At 40.2% G+C, this 14,668-nt stretch overlaps 1 protein-coding gene and 1 pseudogene across 4 annotated transcripts in view; one reads left to right on the top strand and one right to left on the bottom strand.

Moving 5' to 3' along the window:
- The first annotated feature begins 531 nt into the window (after nt 1–531).
- LOC311630286 (thymocyte nuclear protein 1-like) lies at nt 532–9,810 on the top strand (annotated as a pseudogene). The gene is made up of 3 exons: nt 532–627; nt 5,120–5,303; nt 9,180–9,810. The product of its transcript is annotated as a thymocyte nuclear protein 1-like (transcript).
- A 2,475-nt stretch (nt 9,811–12,285) lies between these two features.
- Nucleotides 12,286–14,668, bottom strand: part of APTX (aprataxin) — a 34,123-nt gene continuing 31,740 nt past the window's right edge. For all 3 annotated transcript variants that reach the window (XM_084898003.1, XM_084898002.1, XM_084898004.1), the window contains 2 exons: nt 13,233–13,336; nt 12,286–12,564 (listed from right to left, as the gene is read on the bottom strand). In XM_084898003.1, coding sequence (XP_084754129.1) covers nt 12,410–12,564; nt 13,233–13,336 — 259 coding nt within the window. In that variant the 3' untranslated portion in view covers nt 12,286–12,409. The remainder of the gene's footprint in view (nt 12,565–13,232; nt 13,337–14,668) is intronic.

The following is a 14,668-nucleotide window of genomic DNA, read 5'->3' as shown; positions in this document are numbered from 1 at the left end:
CTGGTTTGACTCTGTGAATAGAGCATTGGACTATGGACTGGAAGATCCCAGGTTTGATTCCAGTCAAGGGCACATGCCTGGGTTGCAGGCTCAATCCCCAGTAGGGGCCGTGTAGGAGGCAGCCGATCAATGATTCTCCTTCATCAATGATGTTTCTATCTCTCTCTCTCCCTCTCCCTTCCTCTCTGAAATCAATAAAAAATATATTTTAAAAATTAATATATTTTTAAAAGTCTCGTAGAAATGACATTCTCTAAATTAAAAGTAACCACAATCGTTATGGCACTCTTCATACAAATACCTTGCAATCTTAAAATTAGCAAACCTCCTATGATTGATAATGGAATTTAAACCTGAACCTCCTGTGAACCCCCTGGTGGGTGGGCCTTTCCTTGCCATCACTGAGAGGAGTCTTTGGGAAGGGTTCTATATATTTATTAGCAGGACTGCTCTGTTTCTTAGGATAAGGTAATTAGACATCTTTATTTTTTAAGTCTGTTTGGAGGTGAGAGAATTCCATTCAACAGACATATGCTGAGCTCCAGCTTTGTGCAAGGATGCCTTCAATTTGGTGAGGGCTTCAAAGCTGAAGAGGTTGCTGCCTTCAAGAGCTTCATAGAGGAAAAGGTAAGTTCATTAAAAAAAAAAAAAAAAAAATGCTGGGAACTCCAAGATATAAGAGTTAAAACCTATTGAAAACCCATTTTGTCACATTGAAGATGCCTCAAAGGTTCTAAAGATTAAAAAGCAAACTTTTTTCCTTTGTGAGCCTTTGAAGCTGGTATTAAATACTACAGAAAAGTTTTTGAAACTTAGATTCTTAAATGGGGAAGAAAGAAAAGAAAAAGATCGGCCTGAGGTTTGAAAGAGGTTGCAGCAGCCACTGTGAGGCATTCTGCAGGGAGAACAGTGCTTTCGGTGTTTATGAGTTATTCATTATACAGGCAGAGTCTCGCTGGCTGCTCTGTGGGTAGTATTAAGGCAAATTTTTCATCCTGGCTGGAGGGTAAGAGCTGTGAAGCCAGGTAAGGGCTGCCGTGTATTTCTGGAGGGCCATTCCAAATCCTAAGAACATAGAGAAACAGAGAGAGGACAGGAGACATGAGAGAGAGAAGGCTTTGTTGTTTTGTCCATGAAAGGAAATGACATGTCAGAGGCAGACCTGCAGAACATCGTTAGTGAGGGTAGGAGGGCAAGGAGGAGACCTCATTTTGAGAAGAGGATCACAGGGATCAGAGGAGCTACCGTAACTTTTAAGTTCAAACGCTAAAGAGGTACAGCCTCAGGACTCCTACTCAGCTAAAAGATTCAGTTAGTTTGAGACCTAAGATTATTAAATAGATAAGACTTAAAGATAAGTGATTCATTGAAATAGATTACACGTATCCTTCCCTTCTCATGGTTCCAAGAGGTACAAATTTCAGTTACCATGTTTTAGTTAAGTAATACCACTCAACAAAACAATTCAAATTTCAATTACAATTGTATATTAATTGTATATTAATTGTATATTAATTGTAAACAATTGGCCACTGAGCACTCTTTATTCAGCTCTTGCACAGACATTGGTACAGTTGTGTTGCCGCCTTGTCTCCCAGTGATAAACTCACAAAACATTTTACAACAAAGATTAAAGTACAGCAAAGAAACAAAAAGTGATAATGTTGAAAGTAAATTAGGATGCAATTAGAAGACTTAAAAAAATGGCAATAGGGCCGAAACTGGTTTGGCTCAGTGGATAGTGCGTCGGCCTGTGGACTGAAGGGTCCTGGGTTAGATTCCAGTCAAGGGCATGTACCTTGGTTGCAGGCACATCCCCAGTGGGGGGTGTGTAGGAGGCAGCTGATAGATGTTTCTCTCTCATAGATGTTTCTAGCTCTCTATCTCTCTCCCTTCCTTTTTGTAAAAAAATCAATAAAATATATTTTTTTAAATGGCAACAGGAAAACAAAGATAGAATGAGATCTAGATTTTCAAGAAGCGAGGGTATAAGCTATATTGACAAAATTCAATGAATATGAAAACAAGGTAAAGTTGCTGCAATATATTTTAGTTTAAATTGTAGTAGGAACAGAAAGCCAATTGTGATAGAAATATGGCACTTACTTGTCTATTTTGGATTGAAGGCTGCAATACAAAATAATACCAATCACTTCCACCAGCCTTCAGGCAAAAGTCTTAGAATTATTGTTGGTAGAGCTAGAAAGGATATGAGAGTTACCTGGGCAATCAACATATTCAATGACAGAAAGCTTTCCCTTCTCCATATGCTCTTATCACTCCTCCCTCACTCTGTAAACTATTGCCTGAAGTGTGAGAACTGGATACCTGATATCAAAGGTATGAAATAAACCACTTCAGCAGAATCTCTTACGATATGGTTGAAGAACAGATATAGCCCCTGTCATGGGCTGAAGAAGTGACTACAGACTTATTATCTGTTAGTTATGTTTGAGAACATATGTTTGCTCTGTGACATGCCAAACTCCATTTAACTCAAATGGCTTTAGAACACACAGCTATGGGGCAATACCTGCTATTCATTGTCTAGCACATACAAGGTACTCAATGCAGGTTGAAATTAATTTATTTATGCAGCCAACATTTATTGAGTGCCTAATATATGCCAAACATTGTTCTAGATATTAGGAACAGAAAAAAACACATTTTTTATTTTTTAAATTTATTTATTTTGCATTATAAAAGTAACATATGATTATTACAAAAAGTGAAACATAAAGATGTATCCAATTTTCTTTGTGGTCAAATGTGAAACCAACTATTTTATTTTTATTTTTAATATATATTTTATTGATTGCAGAGAGGAAGGGAGAGGGAGATAGAAACATCAATAATGACAGAGAATCATTGATCGGCTGCCTTCTGCACGCCCCACAATGGAGATGAAGCCTGAAAATCAGGCATATGCCCTGACCAGGAATTGAACCCTGAACTCCTGGTTCATAGGTCAACACTCAACCACTGAGCCACACTGGCCAGGCTGAAACCAAGTATTTTAAATGTTTTAGAAAATGACTTTACTTATCGTGTTGTTAAATACCTATATGTCCTTATGTGTATTTTGCTTCCTGTAGATGTCCAATTTTGATAGTACTAAATGTCTCACCATAATTATTTTACTTATCTCACAGCCGATAAAAATTAAGACTAAAGACTCATACAACAATAAAATTGAGATGCAAGAGTTAAAGCAATTCCTTTGCTAAGCACCAAATAAATCAGAAAAACATTAAATGAATTCTGTCAATAGAACAGTCTATAGCTAAATCTATGGTAAATTAAATTGCAATTTTTTTCTTCAGAAAAATCTTTTGTCTGTTGATCTCAAATTACCTCAAGCACAAGAACTACATATCAGCTTATTTACCTCTTCCCTGTCTACAAGTGGTAATTATTTCCCTTGGCTGGTTTTTAATGTTGGCTTTTATAGAGTTGAAAATAACTGTGCAATTAGGCAATTCTGTTAAAAAGAGAAAATGTGGGTTTTTTTATTTCAAGAAACAGAAGCCATATGAATATAGTGATGAGAAATTAAAAAAGCAACACAAAGACCTGGTAGGCTAGCTACAAATGTGGTTGGAAGCAATGAACCTGTCTGCATTGTTTCTCTTTGAAAGGTCCCTGATAAGAGGAGTTTTTGATAACTCCTCTTTGGGTTTTACATCAAGGAGTAGATAATGTGCAAAACACAGTTATGTGTATAGAGTAGCCCCATCCAGAAAAAAATGGACCACAGGAGAGGATGGATGTCTGTTGATATTCCTTGCTATTAGTTACATTACTTTAAAACCTCGGTGGTTTTGTGAAAATAGGATCCTGAGAATGTATACCATGATAATGAGAGGTGTTTGTAATTATACAAAAAGTTTACCTTCCATACAGGCACAACAAATGCGTTGGAATGTTCACCTGTGCTTGGCAAAATGACTGGGAGTTTAATCTTGAAGTTGGCTGTTGCTCCAAACACATGGGAAGTAAATTCACCTAAAATCTTCACCTATCAATTATTTTTAACTTTAGAAACATAATAGTTTACTATTTCATATAGAAACTACCATTGCAAACTCTTACCTATGGAAAAGGGACTAAATTATTTTCTTTCTCAAAATTCTTTTGAATTAAAAGCAATTTGTCTTGTCAAGGATGTTTTATATGGTCCTAAACCATATTTGGAATCTACCAATATTATTTTTTAAAACCTGCTCACTGTTGTGTATTTCCTTATCAGAAACAAAACCAAGATTACAATTAATAGATTAAACCAATTCCACAAAGTTTCCTTTGAAAACAACTATTTTCCATAATCATCATTTAGTGACCATCTACCAAGTGCTTTACCCTTATTATTTCATTTAATGTTCAATGTAATCCTACATGGTGATGTATTATAGTGTCCCTGTTTTACTGGTGAGAAATCCTAAGATCAGAGAAGTTGAACAAATTATCAAGTGCCGTACAGTTGCTGAGTGATCTAGGATTGAACCAGTGGCTCCAAAGCTCTAGCGTGGCTGTCATCTAGGGAGTGGGTCACTTTAGTTAACATGAGAGACTAAGAAAAATCAAGATTGGTCATTGATCAGGTGTAAGTATTTCATCAGGAAGGAAGTGACTGGAAAACCACTTTTAGACTGAGGGCCCTGGATTCCTGAGGAAATTTAGGTCCCCTTGCTCACAGCCCAGCCTCTGGGCATTCAAGCACTGGCCTAGCAAGTCACCAGGCGAGCTGCATTTACCTCGCTATCCAGGACGATGCCCTTGCCCGGGTAGAACAGCAGCCAGCAGTTGTGGTCTCTGCTATCCAGATCATGCCAGGACCCGGTCCACAATGAGCAGCACCTGTTGGGGCCAGAGCCTCCCTGAGCTTCCCACAACCCCAAACCTCAGGAAGGTCCCCACATCAAGACCCCACACCCAAGCTTGTTTCTCCCCTCTTCCAGAACACAGCCCCAGCAAGCTGCTACTGTAGAGGGGAGGGTGCTTCTTGTAGGCACCTGGGGGAGAATGGGGCAGAGGTGGGGGCTTACCCTCCTCTTGCCCAGCCCTCTGGGATCAGATCTCCCTCTGAGTCATCATCCCCCCTGTTCCCCACCTCCTCTAGCTCAAGCCCCCATGCGCAGCCTCCATAGCCACCAAAAAAACCAAGGGACCCACAGAGCCCAGGGAACTCTCGTGGTGGGTTCCCATGGTGTCTCCTGAAGCTTCTCCATCCCCCAAACTCAATGCAGAGATCCTGCTGGGCCCTCAGCCCATTTCCCCAGGAAGAGGGGCAAGGAAGAAGGCAGGTAAGAGCTTCAGAGCTGCAGCCCCTTGTCCCCTCTCCCCAGCCTACCAACTTCCTCTCCTTCCTGAGGGTTGTGGGCCATACCTACCTGGTACCTTCTCCCAGGCAGGCCCTCCATCCCACCTCCACGAGAATTAAAATCCTGGGCACTTTGCTGGGCACTTTAGATACTTCATTTCATTTACTTCTTACAGTTTTAACCCCTGACTTAGCAGCAAAGGAAACTGAGGCTCAGAAAATCCGCCAGAGCAGGGAGGACCCAAACAGTCCAAACCTGCCCCGTCTGCTCTCTGCCCTTTCCACCTCACCGCCCTCAGTGGCAGCGGAGGTTTTACTGAAGTCTTTTTTTTTTTAGCTGTAATTGCCCCTTTCTCTGTTAACACAGTGAAAAGAAAATCCATTGGGGAAGCACTGGTGCTTTCCTGAAGGGTGGAAGCAGATGGTCCAAATAACATGCCCCAACCTTCCAGTTAATCCCAACTCAGCCAGGTTTGGTCATTCTCAACTTGCCTAACATATTTTGACTCAAATTCGAGGCTCAGTATACACTTTAAGGGCGATGTTTATGTGCGTACAGAAGGAGACACCTGGGCATGAGGGAAGAGTTCTATCTCCTGACTGCCCTGTCCTCCACCACCAACCCCAACCTGGTCTGTGACATAACCACTCTGAGTTGTAAGTTCCTCAGGCAAAGTGAAACTAAAGCCACCTGCCTGATGGCATTGCTGCCAGGGTTGATGCCTGGCACAAAAGGAACCTTGATACTGTTGATGTTGGTGCCTCTATACCCGCAGACAATATATCCTAGGCTCCAGCACTGGGAGGATGGGGGGAAAGCGGGAGGGGTGATCTCATCTTAAAGAGACCAGTGTTTCTCATGGTTAAACCTAGCATGGGAACTACTTGTCTCCAAAGACCTCCCTGGCCTCACTGCTCACACACGTGGGCAGCCTAGTGTTCCTGTGCCCATCTGCCTTCCACAAATGAGTTCCCATCTCTTTTTCAAAAAGTAGACACCACTCTGGTATTCCTTCCACCACGAGGAACTGAAACACAAACTCTGCCTTTACAGAACACTGTGCTCAGCAGGTCAGCTGGCTTCTGCAAATGAAAACTGGAGTCTTTCAAAGATGAAAAGATTCCTGGAGGATTTTGTGGTATTTTGGAGAGTGCCTCTGGGCAGATCACACACTGTGACAAGTTCTTTCCAAACTGTGACATTTTAATCATGCCTTCTACCAACAACTGACTTTCCACATTTAGCCTACATGGTAGCTGCCCTCGTTCATTTTCTCCTCATCTTAAAGCGAGCCTGGGATTTGATACGGAAGCCAATGCAGTTTTCTGAACACTGCCCCCATTCCGTAGGGCCTGGGAACTGGCAGATGGGCACAGGCAGGAAGTGGGGGTTTAAAAGAAAGGACATAAGTTTGTCACTGGTGTCGTAACAGCCATTGTTACAACAGTCTCATACTACTCAATGGAACAGTAGAGGCTATAACAGATTCTTGAAACAAGATTAAACATTTTTCTGCCCCCAAAGCACCAGGGGCATTAGATGTCCTTCCATTGGTAGCAGAATGTCTATCTGGTGCAGTTTAAAAAAAAAAAAAAAAAGTCTTACCACATGGTTCAAAATAACTGAGGCCTGAAGAATATACACACACAAATACACACTCCATTTGAGAACCTCTGTCTTAGGAAATCCATAGACCACTGATTTTTATGAAAAAGTATGGGGAGAGGGACCATAGCTTTCACCAATTTCTCAGAAGCCCTGGTTTATAAAGTTCTTTCCAGCTCTAATATTCTGGTACTGTTTCAGGCTGCGGCACTTATTTTGTCTTCTTAGAAGACAGAAGTCTTAGACAAGCTAGACAACAGAAGTGAGGCTAGGTTCTTACATCAGACAGAGGTTTTGAGGGGAGTTGGCCCAAGAAAATGAACACAAGCCCTTTACTTTTTCTGTGTATCGTTAGCTTTGCTTTGACAGTGCTACCTCTAATATCAAACCATCAGAGACTTAACAACAAATATGTCAACATAAAAATGATGCCACTTTTCAAGGATATGGCCAGGAGAAGAGTCTGCTCCCAGTGCTACTCCCAGGTATTCTTGTGATGGGAACAAAAGTTACTAACCTTGGGGTCCAATTAAGAAATGAGGAAATAAGCTAGCATATTTTCAACATGCATTTGACATGCCTTAAGACCCTCATCTTATAAATGCCAGTATCAGGCCTTAACCCTGGCTCTTACCAATTTTAGTCTATTTAATCTGCAGGCCAAACAACCTCCCCTTATCAATCCTTTTCTTAACCTGTACCTTGGTTTTCTCTCAAACTTCTATCTTAATTTGGAGATCAGTTAAACTCTCATCAGTCTCTTAAAAAAACATACTTGTATATTTTATTTTGAAACACTGTTTCTGAAACATAAAAGAGTTATATAAAACTTATTTCCAAAAAACTTTTGGATTATAAAAAAAAGATTAAGAATTTATTGTTCAAAGGCTGCCATCTGGTGGCCAAAGATAGTAAACAAAAAAACAGATCATGGAAAACATCAATACCCCTAATCAACTGGTTTGTTAGTAAAAGTGATAATCTGGAAAAATATTATCTGGATCATTATGTGGGAAAATATGAACATGTTTTTATCCCACTAATTCTAATCTATAAGATACTTTGTCTGTAAACAGTGGTAGCAGGATGTTTATCAAAATGTTTCCAAAACCCAGATGCAGCCCCACCAAACAACACACTTGAGTGTTAAATCCAGCTGCACCAGGAAATTATGGGTTGTTTTTTTGTTTTATGCTTTGCAAGTATGACACAAGGTTTCATTCACTCAACAAAATTTTATTGGATCCTATTATGTCCCAAGTATACTGAATTTCATTGGCTACATGATGAAGAACAAAAGAAACAGCATCTATTCTGGAGAACCTCATGGTCTGGTAACAGAGTCCCCAATCTGTTGTGTATTTGTGCCCTACATGGGCCTTATCCAGGGTGAGAGCAGTCTAAAAGCTTCTGTCTGTGAGGCAGGGGCACTCTTTTCTCATTTCCATTAAGGGGATAAATGGGCTATCAGCTTCTCAGGTGGGGAATTTAGATAACGTGGGTCTCCTTCACTAATGTATGACCAGCTGGAAGGATCACATTTTAAAAATATTTGACCTATTTCTTCCCCTTGCTCTGTTATAAATACTTGCCCACTTCACAGGTTCTTGAAAACAAAAGTAACAATCCCTAGTCACTGGGCAATTCTCTAGGAATACTTAGGAAGGTGGAAATGCTAATAGTGGTGGGTAAGAATCCATCCTTCAGTTGGCTTTTCAGGCCTCCCTCCATGCCCCTTCCTCTGCCTGGCGACTCCAGCCAGAGTTGTAAGAGTACATCCTATAGTTTCTGGAGGAGTTTTCCAAAAGGCCCTTGGCCAGTAACCAATTATTCAATTTAAATATATTATTTTTTCCTCCAACCAAGGGAAACAGTACAAGTTGGGGGTGGGGTCCGACTTTTCACTACTACCCTGTTTCCCTAAAAATAAGACAGTGTCTTATATTAATTTTTTTCCCCAAAGATGCACTAGATCTTATTTTCAGGGGATGTCTTATTTTTCCATGCGCTAGGTCTTATTTTCAGAGGATGTCTTATTTTCAGGGAAACACGGTAACTGCCAGAAAAGTCCAATGCTGTTTTCCTTCTTTTTAGTCCTAGATTCCAGGACAACAGCCTGGGGGCCAAAGGAGCTACCCACTTGTTGGGATGAGGTAGGCAGTCCACAGAGTGATAACATCAATTGCTTTTTAAACTAGCATTCCCTGCTCCAGGTATTTCAGTGAGGCCATCAGCCCCAAGGCACTCCACAAGGTCTGGTTTCTAAGGGCAGAAAAAGAGTTGCCATCTGTATCTCTCAGTATATTCCAGAATCTTCCACTCTTCAGCCCAGTAGGAGGCTGGCTGGGGCTGCTGGGCCAGACAAAAAGGGACCAGCAGGAAAGCATACCAAGACTAAGAACTCAGGTTAGGCATGACTGAAGTGGAGAACTCCAGCCCTTAGAAGACTTTAGGCTCTAAAAAATGTGGGAGAATCTAAGCAGCTACTGGTTGATGAAATCAGAGCCAGAGAGCCAGAGAGCTGACTAGAGAAAGATGTAAATGTGAAGTTCAACATTGAGGATTTCAAAGCAGAGCCCAAGCAGACAGCATGCTGGGATGGGTTCGCAACTATCAGGCCTGGAACCTCCCTAGAGCCAGGAAGCTGGAGGAGGAAACCTTGTACCATAGCAACTGCAAAGAGCCAGGCATTGCAAAATTTATGAAGATTGTGAAGGAGGCTCACCCAGACCACACACAGTTTGAGAAAAGCAATCCCTATTATGATCCCTCCGGCAAAAACCACCACCACAAATAGTCCATGGTCGATGAACAGTTTGCTCCAATGATGAAGTGTCACAGCTCTTCATATGAAGTTCAGCTCTGTTCCATGTCACACAGCTAACATGGAACAGAGCTGAACTTCATATACACACCTAAATCCTTTTTATTTCCTATTTCACTTTTAGATTAAAAAAATAATTATGAGGCAGGACATAGGAATGGGACTTAGGAGTGATGTTAAACCTTCATAAATATGATGTCAGTGCTTGAGAGCATCTAGGAAAAGTCAAGGAGAGGACTTCAATAAAGGGCAAAACCTAGGTTTAAATTACTAAATGAACCTTCATATCCCAGCTGCCTTCTAAAAATTTAGGAAGTTGAAATAGATGGTCTCAAAATATTTATTTGCAAGATAGAATAGGCAAAAGGAGTTGAGTAGTGTGTGGCCCAGAATCCCAGAGGTCTAAACTCCTTTCCCACTCCCCTACCCTGACCATTCCCTTCCCTGAGGTTTGGGTAAAGCAGCTGCGACAGGGGAACACTTGGGCATTTGAATATGTCACTGATTTTATGAGTCATTTAACAACTGCCTGTATAATGCTCACCTACTGGCCCCTCCCTGAGTCAGAAGCATGAGAACCCTAATCATTAGGTGACTCTAAAACCCAAAGCCCATTCTCTGGTAGTAGAGTTTGACTGTTTGCTTTAAAAAAACAAAACTCCAATTCAGAGTCTAATGGACTTTGAGAGCCCTTTTCTCGAGCTCTGATTTAAGATCTGTTATTAACTGTTCAAGATCTATTCGCCATACTCTCATAGAAAGCATTCACTTGCTCAGTTTCAGGTTCCAGTTCAGCTCTGGCTGTCACATCGTATCTATTGTACTTACCTTTACAGCAACAGAACTCCATAAATTTGCCTTCTTAGCTAGAGTTAAAGTAGCCATCCATATTAAACAGCTTTATTTTAAAAGAACTGTTGCCTTGCCTGCCTAAGATGAGGCCAAGATTAAAAGAGGATACTCCCTAATGGAGGAAATACTACAACGTGGCATCACAAATGTGATTTACATGTTTTTGGTCAATGATAAATCTGAATTACATAAGCAAAGAAAGATAATTTTTCCTGGTAATAATGTCAACAATAGCCCACCTGGGAGAGGGCATGGCATGGGGCCTATCTACCTCAATACCTCACATCCTTTTCTGGCCCCTCCAAGTCATTATTTACATTTGTTCTTCTAAAAGAGCTATTATTCAAGGTCACTGAGTAGCCTGGCTGAACAAAGAATGTAAGTGTGGTCACTCTTCCAAATTTTCCTTCATTACATCTCACATATTGTTACACAATCTGTGGTACTATACCCACGCTCACTAAGAAACCACTGTAGAATCTTGTTTATTTGTGAAAGAAAGTAAGGTCAACTGTTGTCTCTATGGATTGAAGTTTTCTCTCTTCAGAGAGAAGTTATTGTTAGGGTGGGGGTTTTTATTTGTTTGTGTGTGTTGTTTTGTCCCAATAAACTCAAGAACCAAAATAATTAGATCCCCAAGCAGATCAACATTTAGTCAAGAAACATTAGACTTCCCTTTAGTTAATCCAAATTTGATGCAACTGTTCTATCCAAATTCGTTCTAAGGGGAAAATGACGCTATGAGATTCAATGAAACTTTTTCATTAAACAACTATCTTTTCATGTATCAGAAATTACTTTGTGACTGTTGGCTAAACTGTTAGTTTCAACTACCTAGGAGAGATGCCCCAAACAAATGAACTTTATTTTCAAACAGATTCAAGCAGGCCAGCAAGGCTTGCTCACTGAGCGGTGATGAACGAATAGCTGAGCATTTCCTCACCATCCAGGAGCCCCCGATAGAAGAAAGCCCCAGCCCTCCATCTACTCACCTAGCCTGTTTGCTCAGTGAAGGAGAACTTACGAGATAGACTTTCTGAGAAGACAGTATTTGGGTGGTTTTGGGTAGAAAAATTTGAAAGGTACAGAAGAAACTAAGCCTCCCCATGAAGAAGGGAAAGAGAAAGAATATTACAGAACAGATTAAGATCAGAGAACAAATACAGCATAGGAAATATAACCAGTAATATTGTAGTAACTGATGGTGCTAGCTGAGTACTGGAAATATCAGAGGGAACACTGTGTAAAGTATATGATTGTCTAACTACTATGGTGTACGCCTGAAAGTAATACAAAATAATATTGAAAGTAAACTGTTATTGAAAAAAAAAATTTTTTTTAATTAAAAAAGATCAGAGAACTTAGACCAATTAATGCCTTCAGGATAAACAAGAGAACCCTTCTGGCTGCTCTGAAGAAAGGGTACCTCATGCCTCCAGGAGGGAGGATAAATATAAGGAACAGAAACATATTATCTTCCCTCTACTTCCATATCCTGCATTAGATCAGTTTGCTCCCGTTAGAGCTGATGTGGGTCCTGGAGATGGTGATCAGGCCTATCCCAGCCACCCTCACCAACCAGAGAACACATCCATGACAAACCCAAACTCCTAATTCCTGACCTATTTTGAGTCACCCCACATTTTGCCATTCAAGAATAGTACAAACTTTGTTTAAAAAAAAAAAAAAAAAAAAAGCCTGTATTTTTAATTTAAGAAATAAAGGTTCACAAGCAATCCAGAACAGGTGCCAGGAGTTTGCTCGAAACAATCACCATACTTGCTGCAGAAGTTCAGGTTCCACAGAATCACTCTGGCCAGTGCTTCCTGAGGTGCTCTTTCAGCTGAGGAATGGAAGGCAGCAGCTGCTGGCACTCATGACAGCGCAGGGGCAGCTTCAAGAGCTCAGGCATACCATCTCGGACAGTCACTCTGCCCTTCTCTTGTATCATCTTGATCACAGCTGCAAGCAAGGAAAAACAGTTCAGAGCCTAGCTGCTCTGGAAAGCCAATACAAAGAAAAAGAAAAAAAAAATCTGACCCCAAATAAATATATGCCAGGTCAAAATCTCAATATGAGCAAACTATTTTGGTATTACATTCCATTGAGATACATTCTAAGCAACCCCTGTTACTATGTCAGAGCCTTATCACAGTGCTTTACCACTGACTGACATTGGGTTGATGGCAGCTGTCACTGTTAATCCCCCAGCTTACTGAACTTCCACAGAATATTCACTGGGAATTGTTACTCTGCACACATGCCCTTAACCACTCCTATGCTCCTGCTCAGCTGATGGCAGAAGAGACATAGAACTGTACAGAGCTTTCATATCTATGAACTCCAATAATTATCAGAACAACTTTTAAGTACCCTTTATTATAATAAAACATCTTTCTGACCCTGATATAACAGCTTTCTAGGTCCCCAAAGATGGCTGCTCACAGCAAAGTGACAATCCCACTACAATTCAAATGATCCAGTTTCTTTTAGTGGGACCCTCTTTATAGGGAACATAAAGTTAAATATGGGTTTTTGAGACCAGATTATTATTTAGGGAAATAACCAAGTCAAATATAAGAATAGCTGAGAAAATGAAACAAATGTGAAAACCAAAGAATACTGTTTACCTTGAGATTCTAGGAAGTATTCTGTATTAAAAGAATTCCAATGTTTTTTGTTTTTAAGGCACGGAGAATCAAAATCCTGGCTGATCACATGAAGGTGTACATGGCTAGTTGAGAAGGAGAGAAATAGATGATTAAATCCATGAAAGACTAACTTAAATTAAAAGGACAAACAGTAAAAGTATGGGTGTGTAAAATATTGACTGTTTCCATTTAATTCAATTCATTCATTCATTTAAGAATATTTAATGCTCATTATCTACCTACTAGGGCCACACACTGTTCTAGCACTGGGAATTTAGCAGTGAGCAAAATGGGAAAGACCTCTGTCCTTATAGAAATTATATTATCATGAGGGGAGACAAATAAAGTATAAGTAAGCCAATCAACAAGGAGAATTCAAATAATTAACATTGCTTAAAAAATAATAAAACAGAGAAATGTGATAGAGAGTGCCGAGGGGATAGAGGTTGCCTTTTTAACTAGCTTATAGTGTTCAGGGAAGGTCTCTCCCAGGCAGTGATTTGAGTGAGAAAGCAGTCAGGCAAGCAAAGAATCTTTGGGGAAAGAGTATTTCAGAGAGCAGGGAGGCTAAGCGCAAAAGGCCCTGCAATGAGAAAGAGCTTGATACAACCAAGGAACAGAAAGGTAATATGGCCAGAATGACTGGAGCCTTGGTGCAAAGATTAGGTAGGAGTCAGATCATAAGGGTCTTATAAGTCAGCAAGAGGTTTGCACTACATTCTGATTATATGGAGGAGCCATTACGGATTTTAAGCAGAGGTGTGCTATTATCTGAGTTATACTTTTTAAAGATGATTCTTGCTGCTGGGAGAAAGGACTATGAAGTGGGTAAGGATGGATACAGAAACCTAGCAGACCAAGTCAGAAATAATCATTCTTACACTAGAGCTGTAATATTTGAGATGACAAGAAGCAATCCAATTTTTAATATATTTTGGAACAGGACTTATAATGGATTGGATGTGGGTTTGGGGAGTTGCCACCTACTGAGATGGAGAAGCTTATGGGAAAAGCAGATTTGAGAACAAAAATCAAGAATTTGCTGTTCAACTTGTTAAACCAGGTAGGAAGCCTTTTTGTATAGCTTTGACTGAGTAATAGCTATTGTTGTTCAAGGGTCAACTGTACTAGAATTGAACAAATAAGTAAATTTAGTGTAGCTAATGAGAGCCAAATTTCTCACCGTTGGAGAAAGAAGTTACAATAACGGAAATCGGAAGACAAGAATGAACCTTGTGGAGTTGGACTGGAATGAGAGGTATCACTATGAATTCATAGTTTTCATATACACATACATGTAAATAAATAGAGAGGTATGTGTTACCAGTGCAGGTTAAGATTTATTCATTTATTTCCTAGCTTTATCTACTAGGAGCAAAAACACCCTAGAATCAATATTATAGAAACCTAGTACC

This window comes from Pipistrellus hanaki (genome assembly GCF_964339955.1).
Source record: "Pipistrellus hanaki genome assembly, chromosome: 11".
Classification (NCBI taxonomy): Eukaryota; Metazoa; Chordata; class Mammalia; order Chiroptera; family Vespertilionidae; genus Pipistrellus; species Pipistrellus hanaki.
Note: the sequence above shows the minus strand (reverse complement) of the source record. Positions and strands in the feature narration are given on the sequence as shown.